The following is a 23,593-nucleotide window of genomic DNA, read 5'->3' as shown; positions in this document are numbered from 1 at the left end:
TGCTGTCAGTTCACAGACAATACTGGAGCCTTCTGGCTGCCGTTTTTGGGAAGAGCTTGCAAAGTTGAGTTCCTCTTTAACCTCTCTGTAATTGTGTCTCTGCAGGTCGGGATCCAAGTTAACTCAGAAGATCTATGCAGTGGCAAAGAGTGGAAAGTGTGTCAGGCCTTCGCCACATTTGTAGCACAACCACAAGGCAATGAAAAAGTGAGTCAATGTTATCATATCAAAATATCACCAATGTGAACTTTGATCTCACCGATTACATGAATAAATTCCATTACATTTAGGTTAGATTAACCACTTAAGCACCGGAAGATTTTACCCCCTTCCTGACCAGGGCCTATTTTGCGATTCGGTGCTGCGTGACTTTAACGGACAATTGCGCGGCCGTGCGACGCTGTACCTAAACGAATTTGACGTCCTTTTTTTTTCCACAAACAGAGCTTTCTTTTGGTGGTATTTGATCACCTGTGCGATTTTTATTTATTTTTTATTTTTTGATCATGCGCTATAAACAAAAAAAGAGCGTAAATTTTGCAAAAATAACAATATTTTTCACATTTTTTTTATATGAAATTCCCCAAAAAAAATGTAAAAATCAACATTTTTTTTAACATTTTAGGCCAATTTGTTTTATGCTACATGTGTTTGGTAAAAAAAAATCGCAAAAAGCGTATTTTGATTGGTTTGCGCAAAAGTTATTGCGTTTACTAACTAAGGGAGAGATTTTTGTCATTTTTGTTGGTTTTTTTTTTTTTTTTAACGAGTAATGGCGGCGATCTGCAATTTTTTTTGCGGGACTGCGACATTGCGGCGGACAGATCGGACCCTTGACTGACCTTTTTTACACTTTTGGGGTTACCAGTGACATTACTACAGTAATCAGTGCTATACATATGCACTGTTACTGTAAAAATGACACTGGCAGTGAAGGGGTTAACTTTTTTTGAGAGGGAGGGGTTAAGTGTGTCCCTAGGGGCGTTATTCTAACTGTGATTGGATGTGGCTTGTTGTGTAAGAACAGAAATCAACGGTCCTACATAGCAGAACCGTGTGATCTCCATTCTTACACAGGGAAGAATGACCGGCGGCTTTGTTTATATTAGCCGCCTGCCTTTCTCCCGGTGTAACGGACAATCGCGAGTGCCCGGCGGACATCGGGTCCGCCAGGCACACGCACGGGGGGGTCCGTGACCGAGCGGAAGTGCGCCTCCGGCGGCGCGCGCTTGCTCCCTAGAGCCTCACAGGCTAGCGACGTAGTACTACGTCACTTTGCCTGTGAGGGGCTGACCGCTGCAGTAAATAGTCGTGCGGCGGTCGGCAAGTGGTTAAGATGTGTGTCTAAATCTTCCTTACCACTGAAGCTTGATCAGTGTTTGGATCACGCTTCAGAGGCTAGTTACAGGCGGTGAGGAAGCGATGTGACGCATTCTCACCACCTGTTTAAGTCCATTTTCACTGGTAAACGCCTTGCAACCAGAGTGTACCCCTGGTCAGGTTTTGGACCTGGTCACCAAACACTTTCAAACCAATTTACATATTTAATCTCCCTTTGAATCTGTCAGAAACATTTGTGGTAATGTTTATGAACATGTAGTATGTTATCTGGTAATTGTAATTGTTCATAGTTGGTAAAGCTAAGTCCAAAGTGCGCAGCAAGTCCCCTCACCCTAAACCCCTGTAGTTCCAACCTCCACACTGTGGGCCCATCCAGAATTTGACCATGCATTGTGGTGTGTTATCGCTTCTATGTGTGAGAAGATATTTTTATTGACGTGCACCGTTTTTTTATTTGATTTCTTTTGGTTTAGGGAACCATTAAAAAAAAAAAAGGCACAGCCATGCATTGCGTCATGTATCGTGTATTTGTGTAATGTGCAGTTAGACGCACAAATTTTACCACATGTTACTGCAATGCATAGTGTGAATAGGCCCTGAGTCTTGCATCAATAGGCCTGCAGTGGAAAATGAAGCCTGTTTCAGTGACAACCTACTTGTGTGGGCTCTATGAAATGCCTAATCATTGTATGCTGTGTCCAATCTAAGATTCGCCACTTCCAATTGTTTTCATACTCTTGAATTAACAGCAGTTTTCAGCTGCTGGGAAGAGATTGATAACACAGCACAGATACGGCTGCAGCTCTCATGCAAAACAGTAGAAACATTCACAGATCACATAGATTTGTCAAGTACAGAAAATGATGCTTTAAATGAGTTAACCACTTAAGCCCCGGAAGATTTTACCCCCTTCCTGACCAGGGCTTATTTTGCGGTTCGGCACTGCGTGACTTGAAAGGACAATTGCGCAGTCGTGCGACGCTGTACCTAAACGAATTTGACGTCCTTTTTTCCCCACAAACAGAGCTTTCTTTTGGTGGTATTTAATCACCTGTGCGATTCTTACTTTTTGCGCTATAAACAAAAAAACCACGACAATTTTGCAAAAATAACTATTTTTCACATTTTTTTTTTATATGAAATTCCCCCCCCCCCCCCAAAAAAAGTAAAAATCTAAATTTTTTTATCATTTTGGGCCAATTTTTTTTTTTTTTTTTTACCATATGTTTGGTAAAAAAATCGCAAAAAGCGTATTTTGATTGGTTTGCGCAAAAGTTATCGCGTTTACTAACAAAGGGAAAGATTTCTGTCATTTTTTTTTTTAACGAGTAATGGCGGCGATCTGCAATTTTTTTTGCGGGACTGTGACATTGTGGCAGACAGATCGGACCCTTGACTGACATTTTTGACACTTTTGGGGTTACCATTGACATTTCTACAGTAATCAGTGCTATACATATGCACTGTTACTGTAAAATGACACTGGCAGTGAAGGGGTTAACTTTTTTTGAGAGGGAGAGGTTATGTGTATCCTTAGGGGCGTGATTCTAACTGTGATTGGCTGTGGCTTGAGGTGTAGGAACAGTGATCAACGGTCCTACATAGTAGAACCGTGTGATCACTGTTTCTACACAGGGGAGAATGACAGGCGGCTTGTTTACATCAGCCGCCTGCCTTTCTCCCTCTGCACCGACGATCGCCGAGTGACCGGCGGACATCGGGTCCGCTGGTCACATGCGCGGGGGGGGGGTCCGTGACCACGCGGGAGCGCGACTCCGGCGGCGCGCGCTCGCTTCCTAGACCCTCACAGGCTAGCGACGTAGATCTACGTCACTCTGCCTGTGAGGAGCTGACCGCCAACGTAAATAGTCGTGCGGCGGTCGGCAAGTGGTTAATTGAGCTTGGTCCCATGCCATTTACTTGATAACAGCACCATGTTTAACCACTTGACCTCCAAAAGATTTACCACCCTTCATGACCAGGTCATTTTTTTTGCGATACGGCACTGCGTTACTTTAATAGATAATTGTGCAAACATGCAACACTGTACCAAAAATACAATTCATGTCCTTTTCTTTCCCACACATAGAGCTTTCTATTGGTGGTATTTGATCACCTCTGCATTTTTGGTATTTTTTTGTGCCATAAACAAAAAAAGACCAACAATTTTGAAAACACAATATTTTTCACTTTCTGCTAAAAAACATATCCAATAAAAATGTTTTAAAAATCAAATTTCTTCAGAAATTCAGGAAAATATGTATTCTGCTACATGTTTTTGATGAAAAAAGAAAAAATCCCAATAAGCATATATTGATTAGTTTACACAAAAGTTATAGCATCTACAAGCTATGGGATATATTTATTGAATTTTTATTTATATTTTATACTAGTAATGGCGGCGATTAGCAATGTATAGTGGGACTGCAATATTGCAGTGGACAATCGGACACTAACTGATACTATTGACAGTTTGCGGGAACCAGTGACACTAATACAGTGATCAGTGCTAAAAATTTACACCGTCACTGTGCTAATGGCACTGGCTTCGAAGGCGTTAAACATCTAGGGTGATCAAAGGGTTAACTGTGTGCCTAGCCAGTGTTTTTGTGACCTGCGTGTTCTACTTTTACTAGGGGAAGAAATGGATTTCATTCCCTGCTTTGCAGAGACACAAAATCAATCCCTTTTCCCCCTGTCAGAATGTAGATCTGCCTTGTTTCTCCGTTCTGTGTGTTTTTAACCGATGATCAGCGGGTGGCGGTGGACGTCCAGTGCCTGGCACCCGCAGATCGGCCTCTGCTGTGATTAGTTACAGCAGAAGCGGCTCGTCAGCAGTGCACACGTGCCCCCTACGGGCGGAAGTGTAGAATCATGTGTATATATATATATATACGTGATCCTGCGCAGGAGAGCCACCCTGTAGCAGTAAATCTCCTATTTGGGTGGTCTGGAAGTGGTTAGTACCAAACAGGGAATTAAATAATGGCTGCACAATGCCTAAAGACAAAATAGAAGTCCATTAAAAGATAAAATAAAGCCAGCTTCTACTGTAATATTCACTTTCATTCCAGACATTTCCCCCCACAGTGCTTAATTTCTACCAGTAGATGACCTCATATTCTGGCCAGCATCCTTCAACCCACTTCCTCTGAGCCTAGGTCTTCCTGAACCCGCCCCCAGCCTGTGACTAAACCGTGGAAGGAGAAGCAGCACTGTAATCAGCTACTGTCTCTGTCACTCTGCTTCCTCCTCCCATCAGCAATCTGTGAAATGATTGACTGCGTGTGCTGCTTCTTACTCTCACACTCCAGGGAGGGAAGTAAAAGAGTATGGATAGAGAGAAATTGGAATCCTGGACATTAATTCGTCTGACAATAATTATGAAAGCAGAGCGTCACTCTGCATTAACACTTTGGATCCATGTTTTTGCCCCCATCCCCTTTTTGCAGTAATAATAGTTTTTTTTTTTTTTTAAATCAGGGACTTTTTTTTGCACCCCCCTCCCCCTGCTATTCTCGCCTTGGGGAGAATAACACATCCTGCTCTCAAAGCCCACTTAGAGACCCCCATCACATATTCCAGGACGCTGCCAGGGGGAGAAGCTGTGACACCTTAAAAGCATTCCATTGCAGGACAACGCTGGATCTACTGGGCATGGGAGCAGTGCTGTATTTTGGCCTGGGCCAACAAGGCCCAGGCCTAGGGCAGCACTTTGCAGGGGGCAGTAAAAAAGTCCCCCCCTCTCTACCTGAGAATCTTTTTGGCCAGTGGTTGCTAGAGCTGCCTCTCGCACCCCCTCCTCTCTTTATCACCCCCCCTCTTCCCTCTCTCTCATTCCCCCTCTCTCCCTCCCATCCCCCCTTTCTCTCTCTCCCATCCCCCCTCTCTCTCTCTCTCTCTCTCTCTCTCTCTCTCTCTCTCTCTCTCTCTCTCTCCCATCCCCCCTCTCTTTCTCCCATCCCCCCCTCTCTCTCTCACCACCCCTTCTCTCTCACCCCCCCTCTCTCTCTCTCTCCCATCCCCCCTCTCTCTCTCTCTCATCCCCCCTCTCTCATCCCCGCCTCTCTCTCTCTCGCTCTCATCCCCCCTCTCTCTCTCATCCCCCCTCTCTCTCTCATCCCCGCCTCTCTCTCTCTTTCCCACCCCCCTCTCTTTCCCATCCCCCCTCTCTCTCTCACACCTCCCTCCCTCACCCACCCCCCTCTCTCTCCCACCCCCCCTCTCGTGAGATCTCAGGGGTTCATGCTGGGACTTGTAGTCCTTAAATTTTGGAGGGAGTCACATCCGTTAAAAAGGAAGGAGTGGGGCAAATTTACATAGGAGGGGGGGCGCCCAATTTTAGTCTTGCCTAGGGCAGCACAAAACCAAAATACACCACTGCAGGGGAGTACGTCATTTGAAGTAAACCAAGCATAATGGGTAAGGAGGGAGAAAAGGCAGATGAATGTTAAGTTCCTCTTTAAAATAAATATTTATGTCTTAGTTGGGAGCTTCATCATTTCAAGGTTCTAATGGCAAATGGGTAGATTTAGACCACACTTCTGTCTGCATGATATGCTTATCGTAAATCTATCTTCATTTAGTATGGCAGAGATCAGAGTACTACATATGTAACCCATAACAACCAAATGTAATTTATCTTGGGGTGTTCTGATACTATGCATAGGTGAAGCTGAAGCCTTTGACCCGGCTCACGGAAGAGGAACAGCTGGAGCACAGCATTGCTGCTGAGAGACGCCGCATGAGATTGGTCCATACTGACAACATCAAGGATCTGCTGACCAGGAGCACCCTCCAAGACGGTACATTTCTGCAACCTGCTAGTTTGACCAGCCTACCATGCAGAGTTGCCTGGTGGTATATCACCATACAAATCAAATTCTCATTAGAGCACACATTTTACAAGGCATTATATAGGACTTTGTCAACAGGTTTTTATTTGGATAAGACTGGTTTTGAATTTCTATGGCAGTCTATAAGACTTTCAAACCATTTTGAAGCAATTCAGAAGGAGGTTACCTGCAGATGAAATGGAATAAAAGAAGAAGGTTGGGACTTTGAGTGAAAGACATGACCAGGCTGACCGGAAAACAATTGAATACACTTATTGGTATACACAGATAAAAAACATTAGTATGACAAATATGCAGATTGATAAAAGAACTGGTATTCTTAGAGGTAGTAAAAAAACTAGCAAATAGTCCCCAGATCCAGTATGCCTAAAAAACAATATGGCAGTTTCCAAGAGTAATACAATAGTTGTATAAAATCACAATAGAAATGGACTCAAAATTCCAACAATAATATAATATAGTATAATCGCAACATTGTGGACTCAACGCGTTTTGTGGACCGAATGTACCACTTCATCAGGAGTAGATGTCTGAATCTATAAAAGATGTATGTATATGTAAGGAAACAGCAGCAGTGGTAATAAATGAAGACTGGGCTGGGGAGAAAAGGGGAGAGAGGTCCCCAAATTGACAAGCCTTACGTTGCAATGGAATAGGTGCTGGTGTTGGAGGTCAAGCATGGCACCGGGTGTCTCCCACAGGAGCTAAGGACACACAGGGCAGGCGGGCGAAGACAAAAACGCCACGCACCGAAGAGTGTGGGCTAGGATAAATATAATAAGAATGGTGCATATAAGCAGTAACAAGCGATGTCTATCAAAATTATAGAAATGTATAGTAAGGATGTGTGAATCGGATGAGAATATCATAGTGCTGCTTGCTGAATGCAAATGTGAATGGGAGTAAAGCAATAGTAAAAGTGACACCAGATAAAGTGAAAAAGATGTTGGGATCACAGTGTGGGGTGGCGTGCTGGCAGATGCGGACACACTGGTTGGCAGTCTGGGTCATATCTCTGGTACTTATCTCTTATCCTTTTTTCTTTTCTGTTCTCACCCCTTGGATGCTTCTCTCATCACTGATTATATTTTGGTTCCGTTTTTCTTCCTTTCCTTGCGCTTAATCCATGTTTGCACCATGTCCCACCCTTTTCAATGAGTCACTACATGTTTGGGTCTTTACCCTTTCATTACTTGTTTCCATTCATACCTGGGCTATCAGCCCCACACACTTCCGGTTCACTTTATCTGGTGTCACTTTTACTATTGCTTTACTCACATTCACATTTGCATTCAGCAAGCAGCACTATGATATTCTCATCTGATTCACTCATCCTTACTATACATTTCTATACATTTCTGTTTGATAGACCTCTCTTGTTGCTGCTTATATGCACCATTCTTATATTATCCTAGCCCACACTCTTCGGTGCGTGGCGTTTTCGCCTTCGCCCACCTGCCCTGTGTGTCCTTAGCTCCCGTGGGAGACACCCGGTGCCATATGCTTGACCTCCAACACCAGCACCTATTTCATTGCAACGTAAGGCTTGTAAATTTGGGGACCTCTTTCTCCTTTTCTCCCCAGCCCAGTCTTCATTTATTACTACTGCTTCCTTACATATACATATATCTTTTATAGATTCAGACATCTACTCCTGATGAAGTGGTTCATTCGGTCAACGAAACGCGTTGAGTCCATGATGATGCGATTATACTATATTATTATATTATTGTTGGAATTTTGAGTCCATTTCTGTTGTGATTTTATCCAACTATTGTATTACTCTTGGAAACTGCCATATTGGTTTTTATGTATACTGGATCTGGGGACTATTTACCAGTTTTTTTTTTTACTACCTCTAAGAATACCAGTTCTTTTATCAGTCTGCATATTTGTCATACTAATGTTTGTTATCTGTGTATACCAATAAATGTATTCCAATTGTTTTCCTGTCAGCCTGGTCTCATGTCTTTCACTCAAAGTCCCAACCTTCTTCTTTTTTATTCCATTGAACAGGGATGGAGACGCACGGCCCATCCCACCATGCGTCTCATGTAAAGTCCCAAACTCCCCCCTTTTTTCTGCAGATGAAATGCACTGGTCAATACATTTTGAGTGACCTCAGATGTATCTCAAACTGATCTTAAGGTGCTGGTCATCCAGTAATCAAACCTGGTCTGACACAACGATCAAGACTGGATCTCCCCCTGTGGTTGCTAACATGTCTGCCCATTCACAGAGTTTGTTATCACAAACAGAGATTTTGCAAGTATTTGGAACTTCTTTATACAAGCAGAACCCAATCCATTCCTTTCATTGTTATAATGTGTTACATTTTCTTATCAGGTAAATCAAGGAGATGATCTTGGTGGGGTTCACAGTGCTTTGCTCTGAGACATCTTATTGTCTTATGGGCCAGCTCTCTTGGCACCATGTCTGATATGTTCAAGAGTTACAAGATAGGTCTTTCCTTTTGGGTTTGGGATCAGCGTGCCGAATGTGACAAAACATGTGCATAGTAAATCTGAACACTCGCACTAGGGCCAGTTTAGAAAGGAGACAATTATCCTACCAGCAAACTCCATGCCAAATATGTCCCGGCAGAGATACAAACTGAGGACCCAAGCGCTGCAAGGCATAAGTGCTAACTGCTAACCCAGTGTTTTTTCATTCATGGCACCCTTTAAAAAAATGGTCTCCAAACTGTGGCTCAGGAGCGGGATGTGGCCTTTTGCTTGCCCTTATTCGGTCCTTGGGGCACCATTCCTCCCACTGACACCAGTGATGGCGTACTATTACTTCCACTGACATCAGGGATGGGGCACTGCTCCTCCAACTGACATCAATGATGGGACACTATTCCCCCCACTAATACCAATGATGGGGCACTATTCCTCCAATTGACACCATCAATAGGGCATAATTCCTCCCACTGACAACAAGGATGGGGCACTGTTCCTCCCACTGACACTAAGAATGGGGCCTTGTTTACTCACACTGACACCTTGGCATTGTCTACTCCCACTGGCCATGGTCTGGCCCCACTAAAGCCTGAGTGACAGTAAACCGGCACTTTGTTTAGAAATTTTGGAGAAATGCTTTAAAAGTATGCAAAATCTCAAGGCACCCTAGACTAACATGTACAAAAATATTACTTGTGTTCTGTATCAATGGGAAACCTGAGCTTGGGACAATGCACGCAACCACCCTAATAAAATAACTTTGTATAAGAAGTCCCCCCATCACATCAGAGCCCCTCATCATGTCAAAAGTCCCTTCTAGACATGAGTCCCTCAAACCTCCATCACAGAGCCCCCCCAGTCGCAGTCCCCTCCTCACATAACCTTTTGGCTCCAACATTGTGGCAGAAGGCGAGATGTGAATGCCACTTGCCCTGGATCAGAGTCATGCATTACCATGGTGCGAGCAAGCCAACCACCATAAGCTTAACAATAAATGATGTTGTGTGTCCTGGCCCTTAAGTGTCCTTTGTTGTTATGATACTGGCAGTCAGCCTGATGATACAGGAAGCAAAGAGAAAGGCAGCTCAGGATTCAGGAAGTACATTCCCAGGGACCCTGTGAGACACTCTCTGGGTTTTAGCTGTAAAAAAAAACTACACAGAACTCAGATTAGGGTCAATTGAGTGGACACAGTTGCAGTGTTTGCTGGATAGTATTAGTAGGTCACTGATCATCTGGAATTTTTCTTGAAGCTTAATTTGGTAAAAGTCAGTGCATGTGTATCTGTCTTGCAGAACACATCCGAGAACCAGAAAAGAATGGAGAGTTCCTGGCTCAGAAGACCCGTGTGGAGAGTGTGGAACTGGTGCTGCCTCCTCATGCCAACCATCAGGGGAACACATTTGGTGGGCAGATAATGGCCTGGATGGAGAATATTGCCACAATAGCTGCCAGGTACAATATATTGTATATACAAGAGCAAATTACTGGCACTGTTTTAAATCTTATGCTTAAGGTGAATAGTTGCCTCAGTCTAGACTAGAGGAGTACTCTAGAACAGTGTTTCTCAACTCCGGTCCTCAGGGCACACTAACAGGCCAGGTTTGCAAGAAAACTGAAATAAATCACAGGTGATATCATTTGCTGCTCAGTGATTGCAGTATTCTAGTCTGCATCTCCCCAAGGTGATACTTTAAATCTGGCCTGTTAGTGTGCCCTGAGGGCCGGAGCTGAGAAACACTGCTCTAGAACATTGTAAAAATGTCTTACACAAGGCCTCCCACGCTGTTTACAGGTATCAAACAGGTCTCACTTATTTTCTACCTGATCAGTAAACACTAAGGTGTGTGTATATATAAAAACCTTACATAGTTGTTTGTCCATTGATACAGCATGCCATTTTGTTCTGTGTGAATGGGGTAAAACCAAATGTTCTCAGGCTCTATTTTCTGCAGATTAAATGTTATTCAATGCTAACAAAAAGGAAACATTTGGTAATAAATACTGCATTATGGCCACTAGACTGTGCAGGGTATCCCAAGAAACAAGTATGCTAGTCATCTGCATCTAGTGGCCATAATGCACTATTTTCCCCATTCACACTTTTTTTTTTTTTTTTGAAGAATAACATTTGATGTGCAGAGAATATAAACTGAGAACATTTGATTTTACCCCATTTGCACAGAATGAAATTACATGCATTTTCGATGGACGAACAGTTATGCAAATTTTTTTAAAAATGCACCTCTTAGATGTAGCTTTAAGTTTAACTATTTTAGGCAATTTAAATTGCATTTCTAAATTTCTTTTACGCATATTGATTTTGCCTTTACTGATTCATGTAGTAAAGCATTCCACATTTTAACTACTCTTACTACAAAGAACCCCTTTTTATAAAGATGGAAGAATTTCAATTTCTCCAGCTGTTGTCCTGATGTATGTTATACTGTATATCAGGCCAAAAAAAATTATTCAGCTCATACACATTTCCCGATGTTTTTTTCACTAAAAACAGGGCAGGTATAGAAAATGCCTGTTGATCCTACCAGAGATTCAGCAAGCTCCTAACTTCTTGTATAAAACTGACTGATATTCTGAGCAGTGTTATTAGCCCTGCTTGGGTCTTCCCTGTGGACTACAGATCACCTATGTTATAGAGATAAGGGTAGTGGTACTAAAGTCCAAATAAAAAAAATAAAACAAAAACTGGTGGGGGCTGACAACACTGTTTGGGCGTTTAAGGGGGAATTCGGTTGTCAGCTCAAGTAAGAAGGTACAAGCACATTGGATTTTTGGCAGATCTATGGGTATTTCCTTTACTTGTAACATTTGTACTTTTTATTGCCTAAACACTTTAACCTGCTGAATCTTTGAACACAATAAATTTAGTAAAATAATATTTTCTTTTTGACTTGCATAGCCGGCTTTGTCATGCTCATCCGACTCTGAAGGTAATTGAGATGTTCCATTTTCGGGGACCCTCTCAGGTTGGCGACCGGCTGATTCTAAAGGCTATCGTGAACAATGCCTTCAAAGACAGGTCAGTATTTTGATGCAGGCAAGTGGAAAGTTGTGTCTGACATCCAGATCAACATAAAGACAAAACTGTTAAACGTCCTATAATTTTGTACATTTTAAAAAAAATGTTAAAAGGTGGTAATAATAGTAACTAACAGAGAATAATGAACCTAAAGAGATCCTGTCACCAGCTTAAAAAATGGCCGGTAAAAGCATAGAAAAATCTAGCATTCTAAATGCATTTTCATAAATTATTCTTCATTCATGTGCATTGTGCTTTTAAAGTTGCTAGAAAAGTTTACTTTTTTGGAAAGAGACTATACCCCAGCACAGCCACCCTTCCCCCCTTTACATTATAGCCCTTTAGTCTTTTGGGGGGTATTTAAATCCTGTCTGTGTGGGCCCAGCTCCTCGCCTCCCTACATAACCATTTTTATATAGCAGCTGGGGAAGGAGTAAAAGGAAATTCACTTGAGTGACAGCTCTGAGTCTGCTAGGGCTGTTGACATCACTTTCAAGATGGCAGCTGTCTCCAGCCTTTTGGATATCTACACAAGGTTTTTCTAGGTAAATAAAATGCCTAAAATATCTTAAAAGGACATATAATCCTGTAATAAGATTGTTGTTGAAATGACTGGTCTGGTGACAGGGTCTTTTTTAAGATATACTGGTAAACCGCATATCTTTCATGATGAGTGAATACACTATGATAATAATATTTAGCTATGTAAGGGTAAGCATTACATCTGACAACACTGGACAAAGGGATCCATAGTAAGCCAATGTTTCAGCTGAACATCATCATCAAACCCATTGTAGTTTCAGAATTCTGCTTAAGCTATGAACAGGTCTTGCACATACCATTTTTCTACACTGCTACAGCATGACTAGGGTATAAAAGATGATTTTGTCTCTGTGAACTGCTTGACCAACACTCTCCCTTATTTCTTTACCCAAGTAAAACACTGGACACCATAATTGGAGTTTAATGTCCAAAACAGCCTTTTATTAAACCAAATTGTATAAATAACATATATATAAATCATACCAGCAACAGTAAGTACATTCTGAAATTTGGAGCCCCCAAGGTCCTTGTAGGCACCACTACTTCACGTACCTGCTTAACCAAACTTAGGCCTCCAGACGCAAAACACAGACTCGGAGACAACACCACTATTAGCAGGTACAACCCAGACAAACCACAGGGAGCCGTACCCAAGACTGGTCCCTACCAATTTTTATTTATCAAATAAAGCACATACAAGGACTTTGTACCCCGCCAGCTGCCTTTGACATACCACCCAGGAAAACAGCCCAAAATCACACAAGAACGTAAACAACAAACAAAAGGGGAGGGAGGGTGGGAAGTTGTTTCAATGCTGTCTCTCTCGTGACTGAAGACCTCTCCAGGACCCTCCTACTGTTTGAGCCCTAAAGCCACACCTATTCCCTACGCTCCACCAATCCAGTAAGTTTCCCTTATTATTTCCTTTTACCCTCCTTAAATTGCCACTCCAAACCCCCTTTTAATCCTGTCATGTCGGCCCTCCGTCTAGGTTCTTCTTCCCTTACTCCGGGCCTTGCTTTACTGCAGCTGTTTTGTATGTACTCTGCCATCTTCTGCAAGAACTAGTACACAAATTCCCATTCCTTTTAACCCTATAAATGGCTACAAGGCTGCCAGATGTCTATCCTGAGTCTATGCAGCTCAACATTGGTTCTAGGCTATATAGCCAAAATAGCTTTCAAATTTGATTCAAGTACAAAAACATTGATAAAAACACCCACTAAACATATAAGTAGTTGTGAGATAAAAGCAAAGTAGAGCAGCACTTATGTTGTCTGTAGCATTAATTAGCATTAATTTTTTCTAAATGTATTTCTAAAGTCAAATCATTTAGTTAATTTTGAACATGAACTTGATAACATTAACACAAAAATAAGGGCTCTTTCACACAGCGGACCGTTCAGATCCGCCTGTACATTTTTTTAGCGGATCTGAACGGTCCCCCCATGCATCCCTATGGGGTATCAGATGTCAGCAGAGACATGTCCGCTGACATCCGATCCGTCAAATCTGGAGGGATGGAAACCCTATTTTCCATCCGTCCAGCAGATCGGATGGGATCGGATGAGAATGGACCGACGGTCCGTTCCCATCCGATTCCCCCATAGAGATGTATGGGGAACTGACAGCTGTATCTCCGCACACAGGGCAAAGAACAGCTGTCATTCTCCTGCTAAGAATAAATATATCTGGTAATCTGATAAACAGAGTCCGTCCGACGAACGGATAGTGTGAAAGGGGCCTTAATCACCAGGACGGGATGGCATCCATCTGAGAGTACTCAAAGAACTCAGTAAGGTTATATTTAGACCACTGTTCCTGATCTTTGCAGATAGTATTTTGACAGGAACTGTACCAGGTGACTGGAGGAAAGCTAACGTGATACCAATATTCAAAAAAAAGGGCAGAGGCATATCTCAGGAAATTATAGGCCAGTCAGCCTGACGTCAATAGTATGTAATTTACTGGAAGGGGTGATAAGGGACTATATCCAAGAATTTGCTAAAGTCAACAGTAGCATCAGCAATAATCAGCACGTAGTTTACAAAAGGGCGTTCTTGTCAAACCAATCTGTTAACATTCTACGAGGAGGTGAGCTGTGAGCTAGATAGAGGGAGACCTGTGGATGTGGTGTATCTGGATTTTGCTAAGGCATGCGATACAGTCCCCCACAAAAGAAAAGTTTACAAAATAAGGTCGGCAGGCATAGATCACAAGGTTTGCTCTTGGATAGATAACTGGTTAAAGGGGCATGTCCAAAGGGTGGTAATAAATAACGTGTACTCAGTTTGGTCAGGAGTGGTAAGTGGGGTCCCCCCAAGGCTCACTCCTGAGACCAATATTGTTCAATTTATTCATAAATCGCATTGAGGACGGGATCGCTAGCTCAATATCAGTTTTTGCAGATGACACAAAATTAAGCAGGGCAATAACTTCACATCATCATGCAGAAATCTTACAGAATGACCTGAACAAAATAACAGAGTGGGCAACTACGTGGCAAATGAGGTTTTATGTGGAGAAGTTTAAGGTATTGCACTTGGAGAATAAAAACCTAAATGCAAAATATGTGTTAGGGGGGAACCTCTGGGGGAATCAAGAATGGAGAAAGATCTGGGGGTCTTAGTGGAAGATAGGCTAAGCAATAGCATGCAGCAATGTCAAGCTGCAGCTGCATAAACAAGCAGAATATTAGCATGCATAAGGAAGGGGATATATTCCAGAGATAAGACTATAATCCTACCACTTTATAAAACTCTGGTCGGACCACATCTGGAGTATTCTGTCCAGTTCTGGTCGCCAATCCTCAGAAAGGATGTGCTGGAACTGGAAAGAGTCCAAAAGAAGGGCAACTAAGCTAATTGGGGGATGGGAGGACCTAAATTAGGAGGAGCGTTTACAAGCACTGGATTTATTCTTCATAGAGAAGAGACGCATGAGAGGTGACATGATAGCGATTTTCTCAATGGTGATCTCAGCATAGAAAAAAAAACGATTCAGTCGCAAGGAGTGTAAGAGGAAACAAGGCCATACAATGCGATTAGATGAGAAGCGATTTATTCTTAGGCTACGGCTACGTAAGGGATATTTTACAGTAAGGGCTATAAGAGTGTGGAACTCTCTTCCACAATTGGTGGTAAGTGCAGGGAGTATGGCCACTTTTAAAAGACTCTTGGACATACAGGGGTATGGGAAATGAATACATCGACACACACCTACACAGGTTGAACTGTATGGACTGTTGTCTTTTTTCAACCTCAACTACTATGTAACTATGTAACTATGTAACATAGTGGTAACCATGAACTTAGCCCTCATCTAACACTTAAGCTGACTGTACTGTGCATGGTTTGAATTTGTCTGTTTCCTGCTGAAACAGCCAAAATTTGATCCATGAGTGGCCCTGCCAGCACCAACTGGCTCGAAGAAGCTGGGCAGAAAGTTGTCTGCAAAACAGTGACTGCAGCCATTCAGCAAAAGACCTTGTTTGGGTATGCAGACAGCCCTGGGTGCCAGCTGTCAGAATAACCCCCAGGGTGATTCCTTCATCCAGGTTGTTTAGAATCTGGCAAATTTCCTTCGCTCAGCCTGCAGGCTGAACAAAAAAATCTTTGCTTGTATAGCTAGTGTAACCTGCACCTGGATACTGAAGTGGTGAGGAGTCATATCATTTGTATTGCTTATATGGTGCAGAAACAAAGAAAAGTGAGAGTGCACCGGCCTAGTACAACACCTTCTGACCCCATTAAATTGTTAAAAATTTACTAAAATACTCGCAAAAAAAATCACAGGCATATGATCATATCCTAGATGCAGACTCCCTTCACATCTTCCATGGCTGAATGTAAGGACAGAAGACCTTTCCAAACTAATAATGCATTTTAAGGGGTCAAGAGCTCGGAGAAACACATTATAAGTAAAGTTGCCTACTACAGGAGTAAAGCTCTTTCAGCCCAGTTTCTTTGTCTCCCTCAATATCTGAGTACCGTCATTTGTGTATATTCATACCATCATTTTTATAGTGAAGGAGCGCTGAACTCTCTAGACCAGGGGTCTTCAAACTATGGCCCTCCAGTTGTTCAGGAACTACAATTCCCATCATGCCTAGTCATATCTGTGAATGTCAGAGTTTTACAATGCCTCATGGGATGTGTAGTTCTGCAAAAGCTGGAGGGCCATAGTTTGAGGATCCCTGCTCTAGAGTTATTCTATATGGTAGTATGCTGTACAAAGGTCCTAAAGGCTGTTCTCCATCAACTGGGGTATCCTACTGGAAGTTCAGAAGAGATCATAAAAAAGGTAAGCCTGAGAGCGCCACAAAAGCTTTGCACAGCTAATAAGTTTTCTTTGCACAATATTTGCGTGGATAAATCTTCACATGGACTGCACAAATTAGCATGGCAAACCAATCCTTTTACGTTTTTCTTTTTTTTTTAACATATATCATTTATAGCGGCGGACACTAAATGGCGGCCCGCGCGATGCTTCCGCCCGGACCGCGAGCCCGCTACCTAGGTTGAGTCCTTCCCCCTCCTCGCTGCGGCTCCCGGCTCCCTCGCAGCCGGTGTCCTGTCGGGCCGCGAGTTGGGGGCGTGATGTCACGCGCGCGTCCCGCCCCCTGCTCCTGACTGCGGCTCCCTCACACTCGGGCAGCGAGCTAGGGCATGACACTATGTGCACGCCCCGCCCCCCTGTTCGCGGCTTTTGGCTCCTGGCTGCAGTTCAGGACTTCAGGTATGTGGAGCACATTTTAGGGGAGAATAGCTGCACAAGCATTAGTGTGCAGACTGGCATATTTTGCCATATTTTGTTCTGCTCATTAGAGTGCCCAACAGAGTGCTCCCTTGACATAAAATGTGCCCATCAGCGTGCCCCTTATTTTATGCTAAGGGACATGCTGATGGGCATATTTTATGTTAAGGGGCACTCTGATGGGCATATTTTATGTTAAGGGGCATGCTAATGGGCATATTTTATGTTAAGAGCAACGCTGATTTAAATGTTTTGTTTTGCCCATCAGAGTGCCCCCTAACATAAAATGTGCCCATCAGCATGCCCCCTAACATAAAATGTGCCCATCAGCGTGCCCCCTAACATAAAATATGCCCATCAGCGTGCCCCTTATTTTATGTTAAGGGTCACGCTGATGGGTATATTTTATGCTAAGGGGCACGCTGATGGGCATATTTTATGTTAAGGGGCATGCTGATGTGCATATTTATGCTGTGGTACACACTGATGGGCATATTTTATGTTAAGGGGCACTCTGATTGACCTATTTATGCTATGGGGCACACTGATTTGATAAGACATACGGTGACTACAATCTTTCTGTCAGCACCGACTTGAGATTCGGACCTCGGCCCAATGAAAATTTTAGCGACCGGACCTCCTTGAATTTTAATTCATTACCCCTGATTTATAGAAACATGTGCAACATTCTACATGTAGAATGGCAGTAGAATCATACAAAATAGTACAAGCTTAAAAAGGGGTCATAAAAGACAGTTGTACACAATCTACAGGATTCAACCAATCCTTTTAACTTTTTACGTACATTTATATTGCTGTCTGTGTCCCCACTGGGGAGATTTACCCTCTCCATGTGTCCTGGTGACTTTTGTCACTGGTGAAGAAAGTGAATGAAAATTTAAAATGTTCTAGTTCTCAATGAAGAAGGAATAAAGGAGACACTTGTCGAAGATGGGTATTTCCCCTCACTTTGGTGAGATTTCCTCTAACTTCCTATTGTGTCTCTAGGGCAGAAAGTAAATGGAAATGTCCTTAATGGGATGCATACATAAAAAACTTACAGTGGCTTTAACTATTCATTATTCTAACCAAAACATAAAAAAACCTTTCTAAACCTTTTCAACACAGAGGAACCCTTGAAATAACTATCTGGTCTAAGGGAACCCCTCCTCAAAATTACTATATCTAAAACTTATAATACAGTATGATGTTCAGTGGGAAGAATTGCCCCCATACAGACAGCTAAAAAAGATCAATGATATCAGTGGGAAATTATCTCAGAAGCAGAACTTGCTCATTACTCAAGGAATCCATAACAACCTCTGGAGGAACCTTAGGAATACTGGTTGAGAAAACTAGAACTAGAAAAGTTTGAGAAAACAAAAACTAGAAAAGCTTTAGATACACTATATATTGCCGAAAGTATTGACACACCCCTCCAAATATTTGGATTCAGGTGTTCCAATCACCTCCATGGCCACAGGTGTATAAAATAAAGCACCTAGGCATGCAGACTGCTTCTATAAACATTTGTGAAAGAATGGGTCGGTCTTAGGAGCTCAGTGAATTTAAGTGTGGTTCCGTGCTAGGTTGCCAACTGTGCAACAAGTCCATCTGTGAAATGTCCTTGCTACAAAATTTTTCACGGTTAACTGTTAGTGGTAGTATAACAAAGTGGAAGCAACTGGGAACAACAGCAACTCAGCCATGAAGCGATAGGCCACGTAAAATTATAGAGCGGGTCAGCACATGCTGAAGTGCACGGTGCGCAGAAGTCGTCAACTGTCTTTAGAGTCGATAACTACAGACCTCCAAATTTCATGTAGCCTTCAGATTAGCACAACAACAGTGTGTAGAGAGCTTCATGGAATGGGTTTCAGCGACCAAGCAGTTGCATCCAAGCCTTACATCACCAAGTGCAATGCAAAGCGTCAATTGCAGTGGTGTAAAGCACACCACCACTGGATTCTAGAGCAGTGGAGACGTGTTCTCTAAAGTGACGAATCATACTTCTCTGTCTTTCAATCCGATGGACATGTCTGGGTTTAGCGGAGAACGGTACTTGCCTGACTGCATCGTGCCAAGTGTAAAGTTTGGTTGAGGGGGGATTATGGTGTGGGGTTGTTTTTCAGGGGTTGGGCTTGGCCCCTTAGTTCCAGTGAAGGGCACTCTAATGGGCCATACACACTATACAATTGTCTTTAGATTTTTTCCTTTAGATTTACCAAAACCAAATAATATGAGGTCATATCTAAACACTTTCAATTTGTGTGCAATCAAGCAGGCCCTCGCACTACATAGTTGAAGGTAAATCTAAAGGAAATCTAACAACAAAAGTTGTATAGTGTAATATAAAAGGGAAATGGCTTATAAAATACATAAGATCTCCACCCTGTGCCAAAAACAAGGTTCTAATAATAATAATCAAACAGCAGCCACCAATAAAAATAAAAGTCAAATAAGCATAGAGTGTTAATCAGGACTGAAAAAAATTAATTCAAATTATTCCCAATCACCCAGCGCTCAGGATAACATATATAGAACAACCATGAATGGTATAATGGATATAAAAGCTGCTGCCTAAAATACATAAATAAAAGAAAGGTGCATACAACTCCTTCTAGAACTAATGCATGAAGAGTAAATATCCACAAGCAGCGCTACAATATTCCATATGAAAATATATGAATAATTGCAAAAGTCCACAATGTCCTTATACATCCCAGGGATGGGATGGCCAACCGTGCTGGAGTAGAGTAAATCTATCCCCTTCACCTCACCACGTGCCCAGTCCCCCAGAATTGCTCACTCACCAGATACAGGTGATAGTTAGACCTTTTTGTATCCTCCAAAGGTACATATGGACTGCAGATTTCCACTGCTCCAACCGGATGTTCCGATACTGTTTGCTAACACAGATCCTCCTCCTGTTTTGCCTATGTTGGACTCGGTGGAAGGTAGTGCATTAGGGAGAAATAAAGGGGCTCATAGAGTAGTAACGTAATGACCACTTTATTAATTCCCCTACCCCCACACATATGCACTTACAGAAAAAAGGTATAAAACAGCGTGGAAATCAATACAATGACAACACAGCCGTCCGCGTAGCCTACCTGTGCCTCCGTCCCGCTCGTCAGCGTCTGGAAGTCCCTGAAGCGATACGAGGTTGCCGTCCGGTGTCTGGTTGCCTAGGTGACCGCTTTTCTCACGCGCTAACGCGTTTCGTCATACACAGACTTCTACGGAGGAAGTTCGTCCAGCGGAGCTTATCAGGCAGGGGGAATCAGCGTGCGCAACTCTGTAGAAGAGAAGCCGTGTGGTCCCACCCTAATGCGTTTTGTCATCACTTCGTCAGAGGGCGTGGCTCATATGCATTTATAGGGATGCATCCCTCGGCACTTAACCCCTGCTCACTACAAGCAGCTGGGACATGCCTGTTCACTGCAAACAAGTAGAACATGCCTATTCACTGTAGACACACGGGACCCTATCCAAATCATAGAATCTAGGATGCCAGAGTGCCCAAAACCTCATAAAGAAGATCGGTACATGCACATGTATCTTAAAGGACCATACAACAAGGTCACAATCTAAATAATCAATAATAATAATATAATAGGATCTCCATGTATATATTATGAACATTTACTTGGCACAGCCATTAATAAAATGCCCCAAACCCATATGCTGCCAGATTATCTTACTCAACAGCAAGGGACAAATTTGTATAGTGTGTATCCAGCTTTAGGCGTCAGCATACCAAGACATTTTGGACAATTTTATGCTCCCAGCCTTGTAGGAAAAGTTTGGGGATGGCCCTTTCCTGTTTCAACATGACTGCACACCAGTGCACAAAGCAAGGTTGATAAAGGCCTGGATGAGCAAACTTGGGTTGGAGACACTTGACTGGCCTGCGCAGAGTCCTGACGTCAACCCGATAGAACACCTTTGCTATGAATTAGAGCGGAGACTGCGAGCCAGAACTTCTTGTCCAACATCAGTGCCTGACCTCACAGAGGCACTTCTGGAAGAATGGTCAAACATTCCCATAGATGCACTCCCAAACCTTGTGGACAGCCTTCACAGAAGAGTTGAAGCTGTTTTAGGACTAAGACTGGGATGCCCTTAAAATGTGCGTGTAAAGGCAGGCGACCTCTGGCAATATAGTGTATATTTTAAGGGGAACATAAAATAGGTAACAACAGCTTTTTAAAACAGATTAGTTTGTCTGCAGCTTATTGCCATCCTGTTGAGCTCAGGCGTGTTTAGTTTCTAATGATGAAAATAAAGGTGCCCTATGTATAAATCAACAATTCACAAAATATATGTGACAAAAACATATACAATAATTGTTGTGCAAAATAATAATGGATTCACAAATGCATAAAACAGTGAGTGTTATAGAAATAAGGGACCAATGTCCAAATGTGATAACGTCCACTGTAAACAATATCACCACGTGTGTAATTGTGTACAAAGGTGAAAACAAATCCCAAATATAAATCCAATAATCAAGTCCAATGATATTCTCCACCAAGTGCTGAAAGTCAAGATGGATTAAGGATGCTGTGTCCAGTGCTCCGTGATTGAAAATCCCACCACCAAATAGCTTCCCTCCTTACCAAAGGTATTAGAGTTGAAGGCAGAAAGTAATCTGACTGCTAGATGGTAGGGAGGAGATATCTAGGAATAAATCACCCCGCAGTAGGATAAGGATGGCCTCTTACCAAATGCTGGGAAAAAAACAGGCACAGATTGAATCCAGTAATGATCGATTGCCAGATAGTAAATCCCGCTCCTGCTGAAGGTTCCTATTCTCTGTTAACTCTCACAAGTAACATGTGTAGGGCAGAGAAAAAAGACCATGGCATAATATCCCCGAGATACGTTTATTAAGACAAGTATTGCACTTACATTGAACAAGGGGATTCGAGCGTGGATAACAGGCAAATACACAGATCCCGGCTGCAGACCGGGCTTGTGTGTGACGTCCGTGGCGGCGCAACTCGCCTCCTTTCTTACGACGTTTCCTCTCAACAGGCTTCTATTGACTGTCTCATTATTTTGCACAACAATTATTGTATATGTTTTTGTCACATATATTTTGTGAATTGTTGATTTATACATAGCGCACCTTTATTTTCATCATTCTTTAATACTATACACAGTTCAGGTAGCAGCTCTAAGTTATCAGCGCACCCTTATATCACAACATGTTTAGTTTCTAGACTAAAGCTGTCACTGCACCCCGCCAGTCATAAACGACTGAGGCATTCCCTGCCCTGTAGCCACAGATATACATGCCGCTTATAAACGGCTTTGGGGTAGGAAATACCTCAACAGTTTGACTGGCAGAGCGCAGTGACCGATTCCTTGCAGGATAGTTCAGGCGGGTTCAGACCTAGACATGCCTGAGCTCATCCCTACTGATAGGTAGTATGTCTTCCCTTCATTTCCATTTCAAATTGGCCAATTTCTGACCCGATTAAAGAGAAAGCAACCACATAGGCAGATGTCCTCTCCACAATGTCCAGTAGTGTAAATCAATACGGTTCCTCAAGTTTTTAGCACAAGGGTTGTTATTTCTGTAGTTTTGCTATTTTGAACACCAGTGTTGCTAGTAACAAATTTTGAAAAATACTTCACTATCACATAACAAGTACCTAAATATCAGCTTTAAAGTAAAATGATTTATAGCACCTAGTAAGAAGTTGGCATTTACCAGTGCAGTCTATTCAGACCTAGTAGCACATTTCGTACCTACGTTAGGTTGCTATACACCATTTCTCTTTGTCTCATCTTATTTAATGCATATATATTTGTTTTCCTGACATCACCTCTGCAGTTGCGTGATGCATTGTAACCCATCTTCATTGTTTGTAACGATTGTACTTTTATCTGGCTCTTACCAGTTTGTAGAAAGTATGATAATGCTGAGTATTTTGCTTCAAAACTTGAAGAACTGCTGTATTGTCTGCACAAGACAAACAGAAAAGGACAGGGCTTTGGAATCTGATCTGCGGAAGTTTAAATTGCTTTAGAAAGCAAAGAGTTTAACATGAACTTGCACAGGTGTGGGTTTCTGTCCCATGTTGTATAAGCTATCAGTTTACAAATTCCGTGACTGCAAAACAGTGTTTTATAAGACATACTGTAATGGAAGATGTCTTTGTAGAACTTAAAGGACAAGCCATTCTAAAGCTGCTATTACAGTGATTGTAAAGGTGTGTTTTTTTTTTTTTTTACCAAACAAAGATGATACACTTAATTGCTCTGTGCAATGATTTTGCACAGAGCAGCCCTGATCCCCCTCTTCTAGGATCCCCCCTGGCGCTCCTGTCTCCTCCCCTTGCCCCCGTAGCAAATCAATGGTTGAACAAATGTTTGGAGTAAAGGAATTTAAAATATAGCTAATACTAATATAAACATACTGTACAGTAGATATCCAAAGCCCTACTCAGGCCAAAGACTAACTTTAACCATACTACCCACTCACCCCCCTCTAACCCATATTCCAAACTTTATAATATTTGAGAGTACAACCTCTCCTCCCATATATAACTGCTTCCTAAGCATATCTAAACCATGCAAAAGGA

At 42.5% G+C, this 23,593-nt stretch overlaps 1 protein-coding gene across 2 annotated transcripts in view; it reads left to right on the top strand.

The window, feature by feature from the left end:
• ACOT11 (acyl-CoA thioesterase 11) overlaps positions 1–23,593 on the top strand; it is a 70,489-nt gene that overhangs the window by 21,385 nt on the left and 25,511 nt on the right. For both annotated transcript variants that reach the window (XM_082264890.1, XM_082264889.1), the window contains exons 5-8: positions 106–207; positions 6,011–6,146; positions 9,955–10,114; positions 11,580–11,699. In XM_082264890.1, the coding sequence (XP_082121016.1) occupies positions 106–207; positions 6,011–6,146; positions 9,955–10,114; positions 11,580–11,699 (518 nt within the window). The remainder of the gene's footprint in view (positions 1–105; positions 208–6,010; positions 6,147–9,954; positions 10,115–11,579; positions 11,700–23,593) is intronic.

This window comes from Pelophylax lessonae, assembly GCF_965119305.1.
Source record: "Pelophylax lessonae genome assembly, chromosome: 8".
NCBI classification, from domain to species: domain Eukaryota; kingdom Metazoa; phylum Chordata; class Amphibia; order Anura; family Ranidae; genus Pelophylax; species Pelophylax lessonae.
Note: the sequence above shows the minus strand (reverse complement) of the source record. Positions and strands in the feature narration are given on the sequence as shown.